At 44.9% G+C, this 20,084-nt stretch overlaps 1 protein-coding gene across 16 annotated transcripts in view; it reads left to right on the plus strand.

The window, feature by feature from the left end:
• RALGPS1 (Ral GEF with PH domain and SH3 binding motif 1) overlaps positions 1-20,084 on the plus strand; it is a 313,313-nt gene that overhangs the window by 249,369 nt on the left and 43,860 nt on the right. For all 16 annotated transcript variants that reach the window (XM_054520658.2, XM_054520645.2, XM_054520654.2 and 13 more), the window contains 3 exons: positions 9,702-9,839; positions 12,311-12,404; positions 18,324-18,391. In XM_054520658.2, coding sequence (XP_054376633.1) covers positions 9,702-9,839; positions 12,311-12,404; positions 18,324-18,391 — 300 coding nt within the window. The remainder of the gene's footprint in view (positions 1-9,701; positions 9,840-12,310; positions 12,405-18,323; positions 18,392-20,084) is intronic.

Here is a 20,084-nt window from a genome sequence, read left to right on the forward strand (position 1 = left end):
TGTGACTTTTTCCACACACTCATCAACACTAAATATTATCAATTTTTATGAACTCTGTCAGTATAAATGGGAAAAAATATCTTGTTTTAGTTTGTAATTCCTTGATTATTACTGAGTCTTGGGAATCTTTCACATTTTTATTTACATTTATACTGTTCCACAAATTGCTCATCTTTTATAACATTATTTGCATTTATTGTAGAAGCTCTTTATATATTAGGACTTGACTGTCTTATAAATTGCAAATATTTTTCCTACTCTGACATTTGTCTTTCAGCTTCATGTATGGTGTTTTATTTGATCATGCAGAAGTGTGTGGGTTTTAAGAAATGGACCCCAATGTGTCAGTCTTTTTTTAATGGTTTTGGGTCTTATGTCACACTTAAGCCTTTGCGTACCTCAGCATTATAAAATTATTCTCCTGTATTTTATTCAAGTACTTGTATTATTTAGATTTCAACTCCCTAATTTATCTGTAATTTATTCTGTTTTAGGAATGAAGTAGAGATCCAGCTTTATATTTTTCCTAATCAATAATCATTTGTCTCAATATCGTTTATTGAAGGATTGCTCCTTTTCCTATTGATTGGAAATATACCTGCATCGTATACTAAATTTCTATATCTCTATGTATGTATTGCTGGGCTCCCTTTATTTGTCTAACTCTGTAGCAATACTATACTGCTTAATGACTGGGCATCACAGCACATTTTATAACAAGCCCCTCTCTTCATTCTTCTTGTTAAAAATGTTTATTTTCATACATTTCCTCTTCCAAGTGAACTTTGGAATCATTTCAGATATGAAATGTGTATGTTAATTAGGCAATAATTGACATCCTTGCAATGTTGTGTCTTCCCATCTAAGAATATTATACATTTCCTTATTTATTTACATCTTTCAATCCTTCAGATATTTTTACTTCATTAGTTTTTACCTGAATTACCAAAGTGTTACATTCTCATTGCAACAACTCAGATACAAAGAGATGTAGATAAAAGGTTTGTATTCTTAAGAATTGTGCGTTTATTTAGTAAAATGGATGCTTTGGAGAAGGATTAATAGGCCCAGGATATGTGTATACTTGATTTTAATAAATGTTATATATTATTTTTCTATCAAATATGTTTTATTCGTATAGGTCTTACACATTTCTAAGTTTATTCCTAGGTGTTTTATAGTTTTGCTGTTATTGTAAATTGCCCTTTTTTCCATTGTGTTTTCTAGCTGATGATTACTGTTATATAAGAATGACATTGATTTATGTATATTTATTTTGAAGTTAACTTTGTTATTCTAATAGTTTTTCAGTTGATTATCCTAAATTGTCTAATTATATCACTAATGTGATAACTAATCATATCACCTGCAAAAATGACACTGTGATATGCATCTTTAATATTTATTCCACATTTGTTGTCTTGCTTTATCACATTGGCTAGTGCATTCAGCATAGTGTTAAATGATAGCAGTATGTCAGATATTCTTGATTTGTTCCTATTTAATAGGATTTCAATATTAAGAACATCGTTTTAATTTTCTAATATGTATCCTTTATCACATTAAGGAAGTCTATGTCTAGCTCAGTGCTTTATCAGGACACGCCAATGAGTTTTATTTGATAATGTTTTATTTGGAATCCCTGCATCTTGATTTATTAATGTGATTGGTCTCTGTTTTGTGCCACCTCTGTCAGGTTTGGGTGTAATGGTTATGCTAGAATCATAAAATGAACTGCAGCTATTTCTGATTTTTCCTGTTCTGGAACAGTTAAAGTAACATTAAGTTTTTCTTTTATGGTTTTATGCATGAGTTCCTTAAAATCATCTAGATATTGTATTTTAATTATGTTAGATTGGTGCAAAAGTAATTGCAGTTTTTGTGATTAAAAGTAATGGCAATTACTTTTGCACCAATCTAATAGTATCTTTCTCTATTATTAATATTTTTCTCTTTATTAGTAAATTAAAGTTTTTTGCCTCTTCTTGAGCGAATTCTGAGAAGATATATTTTCCTACTAAGCATTCATTTCATCTAGATTTTCAAATATGTTACCATAAAATTTACACATACAACTATTTTAACATCTCTTCCATATTTGAAATCATATCCCCTCTCTCATCCCTAATATTGTTCATCTGTGTCTTTTTCCTCAGTCGTACATACCAAAGGATGTCCATTTCATTGATTTTCTCAAAGAACCAACTTTCAGTTTTATTTATCACTTTGCTAGACTGTTGATTTTTTTTAAATTCATTATTTATGCTTTTATATTTTAAATTGTTTTGTTGTTTCTTTTTTTTTCTAGTTCTATATAATGAATACTAAGTTCACTTTTTAAATGTTTTTTAATTATTAATATAAGCATTTGAGGCTGTGGACTTTTCTCTCAGTGGTTACTTGGCCTTGCATCATTGTGGATAATTTTGATATTTTAATTTTAGCTTATTTTTTCATCTCAAAATTAATTGGTAAGTGTTTTTTCTTTCCCAAATAATTATTTTTAAAAATCTGTTTTTACCCCTGGGACAGAGAAGGGGGTGGAATTGCTCCAGATGCCCCGAAGCCACACAGGTTATGAGTGTGGGAGGTATAATTTCCCCAAAAGGAAATCGAGGGCTGTTTCCAAAATAGGGAGTGGGTGTTAGGCAGAAAAAAGTGTCAGTTTCTTCTCTATTCCCAATTGTCATTGAAGGGTTAAATGAGCTAGTACATGTAATATACTCAGCACAGTGTCCAGCATGAAAAAAGGCCAATAACAGTAACCAGATGCATGCCCTCTCCTCATGCCCCTTCTTACTGCCAGTCAGAACCCCAGTGCACGCTATGCCATCCATTGCACTCTGGGGGAACATTTGCAAACAGTGGGTTACCTCTTTGTGCCTGTACATTACCAGGCAATCCCCAGGGCATGAGGGGATCTATAGTTGTGTCCTCATTTCACCTTGGGGAGCAAGGAGGTGATTTGGCTTCCCTGGACTTCAGGATTCTGTCCAGACAGCAGGACTTTGCCCACGTGCCTTTGTGATTCATGAGCCACAACCCCAAGTCATACACAAGGCCATGTGCTCATCCAGAAAGCGTGGCCTCTGACCACCTGCCATGTGACTGCCTGCGCCTGCCCCCTTCTGCAGACTGAGGAAACTGTCTCCGTGACAGTAAGCTTCCAACAGCTTTCACAAAAGAATACTCTCTAAATGAGGATTTGTTCTGAAGCCCTGTTTTGCTTGATGGATATTAATTAGCAGGTGCTAGTTAATACTCACAGTCTTCCCCATCTTCTCAGGGAGCCTGGGCCGCCTGCTGAGATCTCGTCATGCAGTAGATGGAAATGCTTTGTGCTCTCTTAAAGAGAGCACACACATCCTAATGAGCTGCTGCTCTGTTATTTCATTTGGAATTTATCAGGACAGTTTATGTGATCAAACCACACAAGTATAGTTCTGCATGCCAGCACTCCTCAATATTGAAGTTTGAAAGTGATCTTTTTAAGGCAGAGCAGGAGAACATGGAAAAAAGTCTTTCATCTCAAACTTTGAAAAAGGGAGAGAGAGAAAATGGAAAGTATAAGATGGAAATGTGGCACATTTTATGCTGTAGAAGGTTTTTTTTTTCCCCTCAACACAGCAGAATTTTCCTTATTAAAAAGATAGCTGTATGAGAAAAACCAAAACCAGACTCGGGTTGGAAGTGAGACGGGGTGGCGATGGGAGAACAAGGGAGCAGTGAGTCTCTGGGCTTGTGGGAAGCCCTGGTGCCAGCCGTGGGCTTTGGCTTGGGGAGGCTGCAAGCGCCCAGCTTCAAGCAGGCTCTGGGCCATCGAGCATGGGTGTCCCTCAGCTTCAGAGAAGGTGTCTGTTCAGAAGAGCACCTCCTTTGTCAGCCTGGCACTCCCTCCTTGGGGCCAGGTGTCCTGTGGACACCTCTGGTGGGGAGCCTGTATTCACTGTCAGGAAGCAGGTTTGGCCACCTGCCCTTGTGTTGAGGCCAGCCCAGCTGCGGAGGGCTTCTGGAGCAGAACGAGCTGAGAACTGCCCACTCTGGTCCTGGGGGTCTGCCTCACCACGGCAGTCTGGTTGGCACTCATGCGGCAGCTACAGCAGTGTCACCAGGCCCTGTGTGGGGCATGGAAGGAGGGAGCAGAGCCCAAGCATGGTCTGGGATCTGTCTCAGAGGAGGTCCAGTCTGCGGGTGGGCATGGCCATGGGGCAGATGCCAGCTGCCAGCAGTGTCCTGAGGATTGGGGGAAGACAGGCCACAGCAGGGGTCCTCACACCCCCAACTCTCTGCTTGGAATCCTCATCCCTGTGCCAGCCAATGACTTCCAGCCCCCAGCCTCCAGCCCCTAGCACTGCTGTCTGTCCCAGATCTTTGGAGTCAGGCAGTCCTGAATTCAAATCCTGATTCTCTCACTTGCAAGCTGTGTGATCTTGGCCAACTGAAACTAAGCTTCAGTTTCCTAATCTGTAAACTGGTGGGGAACAGGAGTGCCTTCTGTACAGGGTCACTGCTACGGTGCATGGTAAACACAATACCTACCTTCCCTAGAGTAGACAGTGGCTGTTACTGTCAGGGTTGTTTCCCCCAACAGGTCTGCACCTCTCAGCTTTGCCTGGTCCCTGGCACTGTCCAGCCCCAAGGCAGCCAGGGCCAATGGCTGATCCAGTTACTGTCCATCTTCATAAGGCCAACATCACAATATCATCTGCTTTGGTAACTCTGTGTAAATAGGAATAGGAGCTGAGATGTCCAGCTGTGCTGTCCCAGTCCAGGTGACAGCTCCAAGCACTGGTCCAACTGAGGGGTGGCCACCATGCAGTCGGCATCTGGGCGCCATCCATGGTTGTGGCCAACCTAGCTGGGCTCATTCCTCCCATGCTGCTGCTTCGAATAGGGCCAGCCGTAAGGTCAGCTCAGCTTCTTATGCACTTCAGTAGTCCAGGCCCCGGACTGGGAGACTCTTGTAAACCACTGTTATTACCCTTATTCACAGTCAAGGAAACTGAGGCCCTGGGAGGTAAAAAGGCTTGCCTAAGGCTACCCAGCTGGTGAGTGGCAGAGCCAGGGTTCTGAGTCTCCTGGATCCGGGCCCCACGTTCTCTCACTTATACCACAGCTGCTTGTCATGTGGCAGAGCTGGAAGGACCCCCAGGACTGGGTGGGACACTGATGATGGGACCTGGAGGCTGACCAGACTGACCACAGTGGACATGAGGGAGGTGGAGAGTAGCAGGTGGTAGATGGCACAGGGGAGGCAGCCACAGTAGAGTCATGAGCCCTTTTGGAGAGTGTTGACCCCATAGGGGAAATCAGGCAGGGACAGCCATAGCCTGGGTTCACCTATGCCCCTATCTTGCCTCACTGGCTGCCATACACCAGAGAGTCTGGCTGGAGTAAAAGAAGAACCGCCCATAGACAACCTGGACAGACCTGTGCTCAAATCCTGCTTCTGCCACTTCCCAGCTGTGTGGCCACAGACAAGCGGTATTCCCAGTGCACTCTCAGCTTCAGTTTCTTCCCTTATAAAATCACAATAAAACCTCCCTGACAACAGCATTTTTCTTATGAATCGATCATCTGGGCAAAGCTCTTCGTTTAGGACCTGGCACACAGTATGTGCTCGGTAAGCATTAGCTCTCGTTATCATCACTTGACTGATGGTGGCTCTCTCTTCAGCTACAAAACGAGGGGAACATGTGCTTCATAAGGTTATTGTATGAGTTAAATAAAATGTGCCTTCTCTCATGCATTCCTTTGTCAGCCAGCGTTTACCAAGCAGCTCCTGTGTGCTTGGTTGTAGATGCTGGAGATTGAGCTCCTGGAGCAAGACACACTTCCTGCCCTTGAGGCGTTAGGCCTGATGGGGAGTCAGATTTAAAATACACAAATGATGCAAACAAGTGTCTGAGTGCGGTTATGGGGAGTGCCAACTACATGTAGAGCTCAGCACTGTGCCTGACACGGTACAAGTGGAAGGTGGTTATTCTTAAGATTTCATTATAGTTTAGGCTTATACATATCTCTGTTGTGGACTAATATAGTACTGAAAAGATTTCTGTGGATTTGTGCGGCGTTAACTGTAGGAGACTTGCTGCTTGTGCTGTGGTTTTCATTGTGGGAGTGAAAGGCTATTTATATGGAGGTTCTTTCTAGGCATTGCCTAGGCTCAAGGTCTCCCCACATCATTGGAGCCAGGAGGCTTCCTTTTGAGGGGTGCTCTACCCAGTCCTCAGCAGGTATGGCCTTGGCTCACACTCCTGGGTCTTGAGGAGTAGGCAGGTGTGGGCATCTGCACATTTTGTAGAGGGGAATTATGAACTCTGTGGGCCTCAGTTTGCAGAGCACCACTCAGGGATCCACCTCCAGGAACCCAAGAGGAGGCCCGGTGTCTGGCACCTGTCCTCACAGGGCAGCACAGGGTGCACCTTTCATGTTGAGAGTGTTACTTGAGAAAAGGCAACTCCCTCTGTGTTTCTGATGACCAGTGGGTGGGAACATGGGTGCAGCAGCCTGATAGACCTGGGTTCAAATTCCATCACCCTTGCTGTGAGGCCTTGGGCAGGTTTCTTAATCTCTCTGAGCTTTAGTTTTCTCCCCCTACTTTCCAGGGTTGGTGGCAGGATCCCATGAGACAGGAGGGAAGTTTCTGTCTTGGATTTGATCCCCAGGGAGCAAGTTGCCTTTCTCCCCATCCTACTCTCCAGTTTATCTGCTCCTAGGCTGAGCTTTCACTCTGCCACACTGAGCTAGCTGGGCCGAAGTCTGCACATTACGTCTGGAATAAAGCTGCCCTATGTCCCACATCTCTTCACTCCCTGCCATGCACTAGAGGATGCTTTTTGTTGTGGTTGAAGCAGTAATAGCGTTTTCAGGATTGCCGTTGCTGACACTTCAGGGTGGTAACTGAGTTACGTTTTTTTTTTTTTTAATTGTGCACATGTACCCTAAAACTGAGTTACATTTTTAAGAGGGGAGAAGAAAAACAAGGTGAAGAGAAAGAATAAATCTGTGGATTCAAACTCACCAAACTTGGAGCTTCTCTACAAGGGAAATTATTTCTAATTATTAAAATTTTGGAAACATGGTACCACCAGGAAGAAAGGAAGTGGAAATGGCTCGTGTGAGAAGCATTAGCATATGTTTCTGTGATTTAACAGTTTCCCGTAACAATATGCATCTATTTTAAAAGCAGACGAATGACTCATGGTATCTAGCACCAGTGCTCCACTGTAACGGCAGGAAGTGTGTACCTTGGAGGAGGCAGGCTTGGGTTCGACTCCTGTCTCTATCATTTACCAGCTGCATGACCTTGAGCAAGTTACACACCCTCTCTGAGTTTCCTTTTCCTTCTCTGTAAAATAGCTTGTTAGAAGGATAAATCAGATAATGAACATATAACTCTTAGTGCAGTGCTCATCTATCCATGCACAAACCCTCACAATTTTTATATAATTAACCAAGTTAATTCCAATGTTTGTAATAATTCTTAGTTGTTTAATAGTAAATTTTTAAGGCTGTAAATTTCCCCCTGATTACCACTTTGGTCAGAACCCATAAGTTTTGATATGTAGTATTCTCCTTGTCATTGTCTTCAAATAGATTCTTCAAACAGATTTTTTATTTTTTCTTTGACCTAAGAGTTACATGAGTGTGTGTGTGCATGCGTATGTGTTTTCAAATGGTTATTTTTTTTTCTATATTTATTGTTAAATCCTAGATGTAGTAAGGTCAATGAAAGTAGATAATATAGCATTTACTTTTTAGGACTTACTGAGGTTTTCTTTATATACAATCAATTTTTGTACTCCATGGGTACCTGAAGAGAACTATATTTTCATTTACAGAAAACCAAGCTTCTTGTTATTATTATTATTATTATTATTATTAGACAGAGTCCTGCTCTGTTGCCCAGGCTGGAGTGCAGTGGCCCGATCTCAGCTCACTGCAACCTCTGCCTCCTGGGTTCAAGGGATTCTCCTATTTCAGCCTCCCGAGTAGCTGGGATTACAGGCGCCCACCACCACACCTGACTAATTTTGTGTTTTTGGTAGAGATGGGCTTGCACCATGTTAGCCAAGCTGGTTTTGAACTCCTGACCTCAGGTGATCTGCCTGCCTTGGCCTCCCAAAGTGCTGGGATTACAGGCATGAGCCACCATGCCTGACTTTTTTTTTTTTTTTTTTTTTTTTGAGACAGAGTCTTGCTCTGTCACCCAGGCTGGAGTGCAATGGCACAGTCTCAGCTCACTGCAGCCTCTACCTCCTAGGCTCAAGCAATCCTCCTGCTTCAGCTTTCCAAATAGCTGGGACTACAGGTGTGCACCACCATGGCCAGCTAATTTTTGTGTTTTTTGTAGAGACGGGGTTTTGTCATGTTGCCCAGGCTGGTTCCGAGCTCCTAGGCTCAAGCAATCTGCTCACCTCGGCCTCCCAAAGTGGTGGGATTACAGGCATGAGCCACCATGCTCTGCCCCAAAACTTGTTAACGTTGTTACTGTAATACTGTATCATTGCATTAATATATATGTGTATATGTATATATATATGTGTATTATGTATACATATATGCTTATATAAATTCTAGAAAAGACATACCAAAGCCTCCCTCTATGGTTGTGTTTTTGTTGAACTCACTTTTCATTTCTAACTTTTTTATACTATGTATTGTTTGATGTGTTGTTTCTTTATGCATAGAAATTTGTAACCATTAGATCTTCTTGATCACCTGGACTTTTGTTTTTTAGAGCAAGCACTCTTCCTTGCTTTGCTTAATGTTTTCTGCCTTGAATTCTGCTTTATGTCACTTCCCCTGCCCAACTCTACCAGTGTGGTGGGTACAATAGCAGTGCTCCTGGAGGGCAGCTGAAAGGACGTTCCATCCTTGGCCCATGCACATCTCCAGGTGGTCTGAAGCTCGGCCCTGCAGCTAGTCAGCCAGCTGAGAGCTGTGTAGTGGCTGCATAGCCAGCGGCCCTTACCCTTCCCCAGCCAGGCAGTTTGTCCTCAAATCCCCTCAGCTTATCACTGGCCTGTGATGGATCTTATTAAGATCCTTTTAGACATAGGTTTGATCTTCAAAAGCTTTGCAAACTACATGTTACTATTTCTGTAACATAGCCGTGTTTTTATTTCACATCTTATTTTCTTATTAAGCACTATTGGCCAAATTCTGTAGCTTTAGAGGGAATTTTTTTGTACTGAGAGCTGTTGCTTTTTTAATTTTTTCTTTTGTTTCTTAGTTAATGTATGGTGAGGTAGGGGTAGGGGAACAAATAGACAACTAGACAGCTGGGGAAATAAAGAAGAAACTGAATTCAGCCCAAATGGGTGTTCTCCTGGACATGGCACCTTAGACCTATTCAACTTCAGCAGTTGGTAAGAAACACAAGTATTCATCCCTTTCATGTCCTGTTATTTTCTAGTTGGGTTACAGGTAAAAGCCTTATTGCTGGAGAGTATTTGAACTAGAAATGCTAAAATCTTGCCAGCATACATTTTGGTTGTTGCTCAGATGTTTGATTTATAGTTGGGCAGTGCTGTGTGAAAAAATTAGTAATCAGGATTGGAATTAAAGTCCAAATATTATCTCAGTTTTCCATAAGTCACCCTTTATATTTTTTAGCAGATCAGTACTATTTTGTGCTATTTTGTTCTGGTTTGTGGTAAGCTCGTTCCATCATGAAATATCTTCTTTAATTTTAGGAATCTATCTTCTGGATTTAATCTACATTGATTCTGCATATCCTGCCTCAGGCAGCATCATGGAAAACGAACAAAGATCCAATCAGATGAACAATATTCTTCGCATAATTGCTGATTTACAAGTTTCCTGCAGCTATGGTTAGTACCCTTGTTAGAATTGTGAAATCTTATGTCATTGAAATTTGGGTCTTATCAGTGAGAAAGCTCTAGAAACCAAAGAACTACAAAGTTCCTCATTTTAATATCTCGAGCATCAAATATGTACTAGATCCTTTTATACATAGGTTTGATCTTCAAAAGCTGTGCAGACTAGGTGTTACTATTTCTGTATTACAGGTGAGGAAATTGAGGCTGAAAACAGTTTAGTCACTTGTCCACAATCACGCGTCTAGTGAGTGGCAGAGCCCAGGTCTTTCTGGCTCCTGGGTCATTCATTCATGAAGAGCTTTCTGGGCAGCTCTCCTCCAACAAGATTCGGGGATCAGGCTTCATTGTTCTGTGACTCTGCCGTCTCCCATAGCCTCAGAATCCTCCACTGGACTCTGCATCCAGCTGGCAGGTGCAGGATGAGAGAGAACCATACATGGGTGGGTTTTATGGGCCAGGCTTGCAAGCAGTGCAGGCCACTTTTGCTGACAGGGGCTAGGAGATACAATCTAGCTGTGGGCCTAGGAGAAGGGAAATGATGTGGTAAGTGACTGGCCACACTCTGCTGCACATGGCCAAATCCACAGTGTGCCCATGATGGTGGGTGTGTAAGAGGGATGGAGAAAATCGTTGGAGATGATGTCAGAATGCTGGATGGGCCATCCATGTGGGGATTGATTTCACCCGAGAAGATGGCAGACTTGGGGTGTGGAGCTTGACTATGAGCCAGGTGCTCAAGTCTTCTGGGAATTGGCACTGATGAGCAGGCGGTCAGTCAGCGGAAGTCAGCTGTGAAAAGGGGGTGTGGTGCATGGGGGGGTGGGGCTCTAGGCACCTGCCTCTGGGGAGCAAGGCTTTCACAAGAGGGCAGAGGAGTAAGAGTCTGGAAGCACCAAAGAGGGGTGGTAGGAAGGAACCCAGCCTCACTTGCTGTGCGTAGGCTGTGAGAAAATCCACAGCCTCCGTTTGGGAATGTCACAGGGAAGCCAGGGTGGGTTCACCGAAGCAAGAGCCCTGCTCACCAGCCCCTCCACAGCATCCCCAGGCAGGGTGGAGGTTCCCACACTTCAGGGCAGCTTTCCTCTGACAGGAGGGGTAGGAGGCACCTGTATTCCCAGTGCAGATTTCGCCTGGCCCGGGCCTTCTCCAACACAAATACATTGATACTTGTTGTTCCGCTGGCCAGCAGAGCAACCACAGACATGGGCTTCAGGGTCAGATGGACTCCGGTTCCTATTCCAGCTTTGTCTCTTGAAAAGTCACTTTCTCCCCTCGAAGGTTTTCTCATGCATGAAAATGGGGATAGGATTCATGCAGAGCCCTTAGCACAGTCCCTGGCATTTCATGAGAGCCCAGCAAATGCTCTCTTACCACTGTTCACCTTCACCTGCGTCATCTCCACCATCAGCTTTGTAAAACAGGTGTCATCCTCACTTCAGAGAGAGGACACTGAGGCTTCAGAGAAGCAAAATGATCTGCTCAGAATCTCGCTATGAAAGGCCAGAGCTATCGGGTGCTCATGCTGCACCTGGACGCACCTCCCCAGGAAGCTAGGGTCCTTCCTCACTCTCTTTTCTGCTCCTCTTCACGACCTCCTCTACTCCCTCCACCTCTCCTCTTGGCTTATTCTGTCCCACCCAGTGGCCCTCTCAGAAGGAGTGCAGTGACTGTGAAAGTCTGCAGAGAGCAGCTGACACCAGTCCTTCCAGAGACGGGCAATACCGTGTGGCAGAAGCCTTCCGTCACCTGGAGTCCAAACCCAGCTCTGCCCTTCTCAGCAATGTGACCTGTGCAGGTTGCCACAGTTTTTTCCTCTGTGCAATGGGGATATTGTTTCTCCCACGTGAGGCAGGTGTGAAGGTTAACAAAGATGACTCCTATAAAATTACCTGCTGCAGAGCCTGGCACAGGCATGTTCAGGTGCCTGGACCCCTCCCTTTCTTCCTAGGATGCAGTAGCTCCAGTCACAGGCCAGCTTCTGGGTTAGGCCTCCACACCTGGCTGGACAAGGTCTGTTCATTCATTCTTGAATTCATGTCACACAGCTGGTGGGTAGATATAGGAGGCTTGCCCAGTTACCCCAATGGAAACCTGTTTTAGGGCACAGACACCTGGCTCTGGTCTGTTCTGGAGGCCCGGGAGCCATCTTTCCCCAGTCCCTGATATCTGAGTGGAGGCGCAGCTCCTCCTTCCTGGCTAAAAAAACATGGTGGCCTCAGAGTGTGGTGACTAAGGCCCAGTCATCTGGGGGGTGCTCCTTGAGGGCAGAACTCAGGCCTGATGATCCCTCTGTTCCAGTGGCCAGCACAGGGCCAGTCCCCAAAGAGCATCAGCAACCGATGGAAGAGTGAATGAGTCTCAGTATCCCGGGAGCATCTAAAATCATGATTTCTATACTTCTCATCTGGGGGCCTAAAGATGGGGAGAGCCTAAAGTTTCTGGATGTGGTCCACCTTTTGCAGATCACCTCACCACCCTGCCCCATGTGCAGAAGTACCTGAAGTCCGTACGCTACATTGAAGAGCTCCAGAAGTTTGTGGAAGATGACAACTACAAGTAAGTCCCCACCTACTCCTGTGTCAGTTAGGCCTCCCAGCCCCACTTTTGTCCTTAGTGCTCAGGTCCCTGCAAGTGGCCTAGCCCTTGTTGGGACCAGTGAGTAGCCACCTGCAGGGCTTATCAGAGTCCACGGCAGTAGCGCCCAGGCCCCAGCACACACAAGCACACGCGTGCAGTGTGATCTTTGACCTCACAGCCCCACAGTGGTGATGTCTGAACAGCTCTCATACCCATCTCTGCCCCATCCTCATAGGCCCCCCAGTTCAGAGTAAGGTGTTGTGTTAACTTCTCAGTGTGGCTTTCCCACATGGTATGGATAATATGAACTTGGACCCCACAGCTGTGAATGGCACAGGCATGATGCTCTGGTTCTCACAAGTGACTCCCCCACCCACAGTGCTGGGTGGCAAGGCAGCTTCTAGCCATATCTCCAGACCAGCAAACAGAGTTCTCCAAGAGCCTGTTTCATGGATGAGACAGTTCCTTATAACTCTCAGCTCTCTACAGTATTCAAGGCCCTACCTCCTTCCCCGTAGAGCCCCTGTGGAGTAGACCCAGTTCTCATAACAAACCCATGGGCCCTTTGGCCTCATCTTCCACTAACCCTGCTGAGGCTTTCAGTTCTTTATTCATTTGTGGCATCTGGGAATTTATCCAGCATTTCTATGTATTTGGAGGGAAAAGAAGGATTTTTTCGTGTTAACCCTGTCTGCCATACTGCTTGGAAGTCCTCTTGGCCCATTTTCAGCTTGAGACTAAGAACCTCAGTACTTTTTCATATGACCTGGTATTAAGGCAAGTCCCAGCCTTCTTGTAATCAATCATTTACCACTTAAATGTCAACTTCACATTCACGGATGGTGCCCGACTTAGGATGGTTCAACTTAACGATTTTTCAACTTTGCAGTGGTGCGAAAGCAACACACATTCAGTAGAAACTGTACTTTGAGTACCCATACAGCCATTCTGTTTTTCATTTTCAGCACGGTATTTAATAAATGCCATGAGATATTCAACACTTCCTTATAAAATAGGCTTTGTGTTAGACGATTTTGTAAGCTCTTGTAAGTGTTCTGGGCACATTTAAGGTAGGCTAGGCTAAGCTATGGTGTTTGGTAGGTTAAATGTATTAAATGGATTTTTGACTTGTAATAGTTTCAACTTATGATGGGTTTATTGGGATGTATCCCCATTGTAAATTGAGAAGCATCTGTATTCTTTTAAATCTTATCTTATGATGGCTTCCAATATGCCATGATTCCTTGGAATCTTGTTATTCCAGTGTATGTTTTCTCTCTTCCAGTTTTGTGTCTGTGAATTTAATTAGCCAGACTGCACGGTCTTCATCTAAGTTAGTGAAAACTGTAGAGAACTGTAGCCACAGAGACAACCCCCACGTTACGCACAATTCGCTCACCAGGAAAGACCCTAAGGGGAATGGATGTTCAAGCAGTGTCCCACCTGGTCAGCTTTACAGGAGTGGTCTGCAGCCGTGGCTGTGAACCAGTCACCTGGGAAACTCTAACCATCCAGATGTCTGGGGTGGGGCCTGAAAATCTGTATTTTTTCAAAGCTCCCTAGGTGGTTCTAATGATCTTTTGGAACATAGACATAATGCTTTTAGTTGTTTTATATAATAATTTGTTAAACTATAATATGAAATTGTGATCTATTAGATAATAGTAACAACAATAGATGAAAGCCAGAGATTACCATTAAAATTATGCTTACCACAAATCAAGTTCATTTTATTTATTTACAAAGCATTTGCTTTTCCTGAAAAGAATGCCCTGGAGTACAAAATTATTCCCACTTAGTTTCTGGGATAATATTTTCCAGTTACGCACCAGTATTGTGATAAAGGAGACAGTGGTTTTTCATTAACACTAATATGCTTTAGAGAGAAAAATGGCCTATAAATACTTCTGACCATGAGGTAATCTTTGGACAAGCTGCAAATCATGAGTAATTACTCCTTCTACTTTGAAGGAGTAACGCCCCAGCACCTGATGCTAAACAACAGTCAGCCTAGCTCTTTGTTGTGGTCAGAGTGGACAAACCCAGGGAGGAGGCCTGCATTCTCACCCCCGGCCCTCAGACCATCGAGGGAGTTCCTCCCCAGGGAGGTCCTGGCTCCAAGGGGCAAGAGATGGGCAGAGCCTGTGATTCTGCTTGAGGAGCCACATGCCATGGCCCAACTCACATCTGGAGGCTGGCTCCTCACCCACAAGGATGCAATGGCTTAGTTGTTACATTGGTGGCATTGCATTGCTGACGTTCTCCCCCATCTGCTTTGGAGATGTTATGCCAAGAGGTCTAACCAGTGCTTTATTTCCCACAGCCTTTATTCTATTTTATTTTACTTAAGAAAAATTACCCAATTTCCCATTACCTAGAAAGCATGACCATTAGCATTAAATGAACATACTTTTGGACATTTTTCTATGCATAGAAAATGTATATATATATGTAGGGAAGGATGGATAGATGGATGGATAGAAGGATAGAATATTAAAATTGGATTCTACTACACTAGCTATTTTTAATTTAAGATACTAATTTTAATTTCATTTTAATTTAACCAGAAAAAAACTGAAATGTGAAAAAAAATGCTGCTCTTTAAATATTTATTTACCAAAAGAGAGATTATTTTCCAAAAGAGCCTTCTAAGATTAATAAAAGAGGGCCGGGCACAGTGGCTCATGCCTGTTCATGCCTGTAATCCCAGCACTTTGGGAGGCCAAGGACGGCAGATCACCTGAAGTCAGGAGTTCAAGACCAGCCTGACCAACATGGTGAAACCCCGTCTCTACTAAAAATACAAAAATTAGTCGGGCATGGTGGCATGTGCCTGTAGTCCTAGCTACTCAGGAGGCTGAGGCAAGAGAATTGCTTGAACCTGGGAGGCAGAGGTTGCAGTGAGCTGAGATTGTAACAATACTGCACTCCAGCCTGGGTGACAGAGTGAGACTCCATCTCAAAATAATAATAATAATAATAATAATAATAATAATAATAATAATAATAATAGAGGTCAGGAAAAACATTAGGAGGCTTGAGTCAATAAGTTTTATTTTAACTAGGTTTCCATTGTGAACAGTGTCAGCCAACTCTGGTTATGAAAGATGAGAAAATATTAGCCCTCTCCCCCTTCCTTAACTAACTTCACCTCACCAGTTTCCAACTTTTTGTTAGTTATGTTATTATTACCACATTGTCCAAGCCTATAACATAAACAGGTTCAGGAATCGTAATTCTTACTGTTTAGTATTTTTAAACAGATTCAGTTTTTACCACCTGTTGTTTCTCCATAGTTTCTCCATTCCTGGAGTCTTTATTTTAATCAGTCCCTTATTTAGCTGCATTTCATCAGGAAGTAGGTGCCCCTACCTACTGCTCCACCAAAATAATAAAAGTGCTCACAGGGCCCGCATGCCCTGCCTTCCCTCAGGGAAATGCCTGCATTGGACTGGACCCAGCCTTGCGGGCTGCCCTCCTTTGCTTCTTTCCCTCAGCGCTGCAGGCCGTGTGCTGTTGTCTCTGGCTTTGGATGTTGCTGTAGAGAATGAGCCCGTCTGATTTTTTTTTTCCTCGTGTTAAGGATCTTGTCTGCCTGGTAAGTGAAGAATTCCTTAAAGTTCAAAAGCTTCATAAGAGAATGCCTCAGAGTAGAGGGTTCTGTACCAGATTTCCCCAGACCATGGTGTCGTCATCTTTCTTCATGGCAGAAGAATTCCTTTTGTTTATATCTTTGACTACTTCTGTGCCATTTCGTGGCTTCTCTCTTCCAGGGATTCCAGGAATCCGTGTTGGATGCTCTCTGCCCATCATAGCCATTCGCTTCTTGCTAACAGCGGCAATCTCCACCTTGTTCATCAGCTGTCACTGGGATTGTCTATTTCTACTTAGGTATTCATTCAGCACTCTCTTATTTCAGTCCTGGATTTGTTCCCCCTAGGTCTTCAATCTCCTTTTTTCTTCTCATTCCTTTATTTTAGCATCTCATTTTTCAGGTTTTGTTTTACTTGTGTTTGTAATAAGTTGTTCCACTGCTCTAAGCACTTGAGGGGATTTCGTCTGCTCCTGGGGCTGCCTTCTCGGTTGGGCCATTGGGCAATGCTCGCCTGTTCTCTTTCCTTCTTTTGCAAGAGGATGTTGGCTGTATTGCCATACCATTTGAGAGGCTCTGTCTGGATGTTCCATGGCTATGATTTGAGGGTGGGAGAGATGTCTGGCCCTCTTCCCATGTGTGTGAGAGGGGAACCCCTTACTGCTAGCTGGGAGGTCCAGGGGTTTTAGTCTTTCTCCTCTTCTGTAGCCTGGGGGAGTAGAAGGCTCAGGCTCTGTGGAGGCAGTAAGCAAGCAGTCTGTTTCACATATGTGTGTTCTGGCAAAAGGCCTATGTTGGAGTTTCCTTCACCTCGTTGGGGAGCTGTATCCCATTCCAGAAAGAGATACCCTCAGGTTTCACATCATGCCCCATGGAGCCTTCATTTCCATCAGAGGAGCTGCCATGCTCTCCACCTATTTCCTTAGCATCTGGTGCCATTCAGCAGAGGGAACCATAAGGACCCCCACTCAGACCCAGTGAGACCTCTCATTGGGCTTGACAGGAGCCATGCCATGATGCAACTCTTGGTCTGGTTTCAGAATCTTCTTTTTCTTTCCTTGACTCTAATTCTTTGAAGTTCATGGCTTTAAATTATGCCCCTTCCGTTGTTCCGTTGCACCTGGTGAGTTCTTTCACTCGTAAACTTTTATAATTTTTTGTTGGTTTTGGGAGGAAAGGGAGAGTCTGGCATCTAGTCTCACTCTGTCATTTTCACCCAGAAGTTCTTAATCAGTGCTTTAAAAAGATATATTGAAGGGCCAGTCCTCATAGCATGTCTGTTGCCTTGTCCCTTTCTAAGGGCATCTGATGATGGGGAGTGCAGTGTAATGATTAAACACTCCGGTTCAGAGGCCACATGCGGTGGCTCATGCCTGTAATCCCAGCACTTTGGGAGGCCAAAGTGGGCTGGTCACTTGAGCTCAGGAGTTCGAGACCAGCCTGGCCAACATGGTGAAACCCCACCTCTACTAAAAATACAAAAATTAGCCAGGCATGGTGACACACGCCTGTAATCACACCTACTTGGGAGGCTGAGGCATGAGAATCGCTTGAACCTGGGAGGCAGAGGCTGCAGTGAGCCCAGATCTTGCCACTGCACTGTTGCTTGGGTGACAGAGCGAGACTCTGTCTCAAAAAAGGGGAGGCCGAGGCGGGCAGATCATAAGGTCAAGAGATTGAGACCATCCTGGCCAACATGGTGAAACCCTGTCTCTCCTAAAAATACAAAAATTAGCTGGGGTTGGGGACGCACGCCTGTATTCCCAGCCAGCTACTTGGGAGGCCGAGGCAGGAGAATCACTGCATTCTAGCCTGGCGACAGAGCAAGACTCCATCAAAAGAAAGAAAGAGAGAGAGAGAAAAGAAAGAAAAGAGAGAGAGAAAGAAAGAAAGAAAAGAAAGAAAGAAGAAAGAAAAAGAAAGAAAAAACTAACTCTGGTTCAGGGTCACACAGTCCTGGGTTTGATCCCCTACTCTGCCACTTGCTAATCCTATGAATTTGGGGAAGCTGCTTAACCTCACCACTCCTCAGTTTCCTCGTCTAGAAAATGTACTAGTTCAGAGTGAACACATCTGTGCTCAGTAGACAGTAGGCCACACTCAACTCCTTTTCACTTTGTCCTTCTTAACCATTGTTTCTTGGCTGTGGAAACCCCCTGGAGACCTCAGAGGGAAGTGACTGTGATCTGGAGCAGATCTCACAGTATTCCTGGCTTCTGTGACTATAGTAGCTTTTCCCAGCCCCAAACAGGTTCCTGTGTGGTAAACCAGAGCTCATCTGATATTATGAAAATCTTTGTTTTCAGACTGTCGCTCAGAATCGAACCAGGAAGCAGCTCTCCAAGACTAGTCTCTTCCAAGGAAGATCTTGCAGGTATCGTAGCTACCTCAAGTGGGAGCAAACCCACTTAATAGCCTAACTGTGGCTGCCAGAGTTGGCCTTGACTGGGGAGGCCAAGGGCAAATCAAGTTTGCAGCTTAACAGACTCAGCTATCCCTGTTCACAGCCCTCCTGCACCAACCTGCCCAGGCTCCTGATCGTGCGGGACTTCTGTGGTTCCCCTCTGTGCCGGGGCTCCCTGGAAGAGCCTGAGTGTTAGAGCCTGGGCCTGAACAGCCCCAAGAGAGGCAGGATCAGAGCCCCGAGTTGGGAGCACACACAAGGTAGAGAAAGCCCCAGCATCTTCTCCAGGCTCTCCGGACCCTTAGCGGGGCTGCTGCCCAGGCTTGGGTTTATGTGCCCTGGAGGGGTGCGGAGGATGCCCAGGGTATTTGGTGCCACCAGATGCAGGTGGCTCATCAGACTTGTGAAACACACACACATACACTGTCCCCTAGTGATTTGAGCCCAGGCTTTGCAGTCAAGCCCGAGCTCCGCTGTTTCCTGGCTTTGTCGCTTTACCTGTAATCTTCAGTGGCCTCATCCACAGAATGAAGATAATATGATGACTTACCTTCTCGGGTTGTTGTGATGCCTGAGTAAGCTCATGCCTGCCTGTAAAGTGCTCTGCTCACACTGATATTATGAAAGTGCGCTCAGTGTTGGCTGCTTCATCGTTATTATTTAATGGTTACTTTTTACTCATATTCCAACTGACTCTCAGCGACAGGAGCTGATCTCCACTGCTGTCCAGGGAGAGGTTGGGGGCGTGGGGGGTCAAGGGGAACCCAACAGCACTTCCTCCCCCTGGTTTGCACTCTAGGTCATACCACCCTGGATTCTAGGCCACTGCAGTCTTGGACAAGTGATGTAACCCCTTTGGGCCTCATTTTTTTTTTTTATCCTATAAAATGGGATGATGAAACCCTCCTCCCAGGAACGTTGGAATGTCAAAAACAAAATACTATTTGGAAGGCACTCGGCTCAGAGTCTGATGTGCCGTGTTTGTAAGGGGGTGGCTGCTACAAGCTGCTACGTGGTGCCACACCTCCCCTAGCTCGTTGACTTGCTCAAGCCACTCTCCCCACTCTCTGGTGCCAGGCCAACCTCTGTAACAGCTCCTGGTGGACACAGGACCACAGAGCCCATAGGGCCAGTGTGGCAGCCTCTCATGAGCCCCACCCAGTAAGGCTCTGCCCTGATTCCTAGCGGGGGACTTCGGGCTGCTTGCCTTTTCCAGCCTCTCCTGGCTACATTGTACAAGCCGGACCCTGCCTCCAGCACCCCTGGAGGCCTCTGGTATCTTAGAGAGACATGCTGCTTGATTCTTGGGGCCTCTGGAAATGCTGTTGTCTATACCTCAAGACAGTTCTGGTGGAAGCTTGATTTTCACAGGGTTTCCATAAGCCCAGTATTAAAATATCTCTTGCAGTCTTCCAAATCCATTGCCTTCCATACGTGGCAGGTGACCCCCAGCAAGGGTGGCCAGAAGGAAAGCTCCTAGTGCTGGTCTTGTCTCTACTTTGTCATTTCTGCCATTCTAGAATACCTTCCCCCTCGGTCAGCATTGCTCCTTTTAGGTGCGCAGTCACCTACAACTGACCTGTGGGGGACAAGGAGGGAGCAGGGCAGGGTTCCTATCAGAAGACTGTAGGAGACAGCAGTTGTTTAGAGCTACGGAAGGAAT

Source organism: Pongo abelii, chromosome 13 (assembly GCF_028885655.2).
Source record: "Pongo abelii isolate AG06213 chromosome 13, NHGRI_mPonAbe1-v2.0_pri, whole genome shotgun sequence".
In the NCBI taxonomy this organism is placed as follows: Eukaryota; Metazoa; Chordata; class Mammalia; order Primates; family Hominidae; genus Pongo; species Pongo abelii.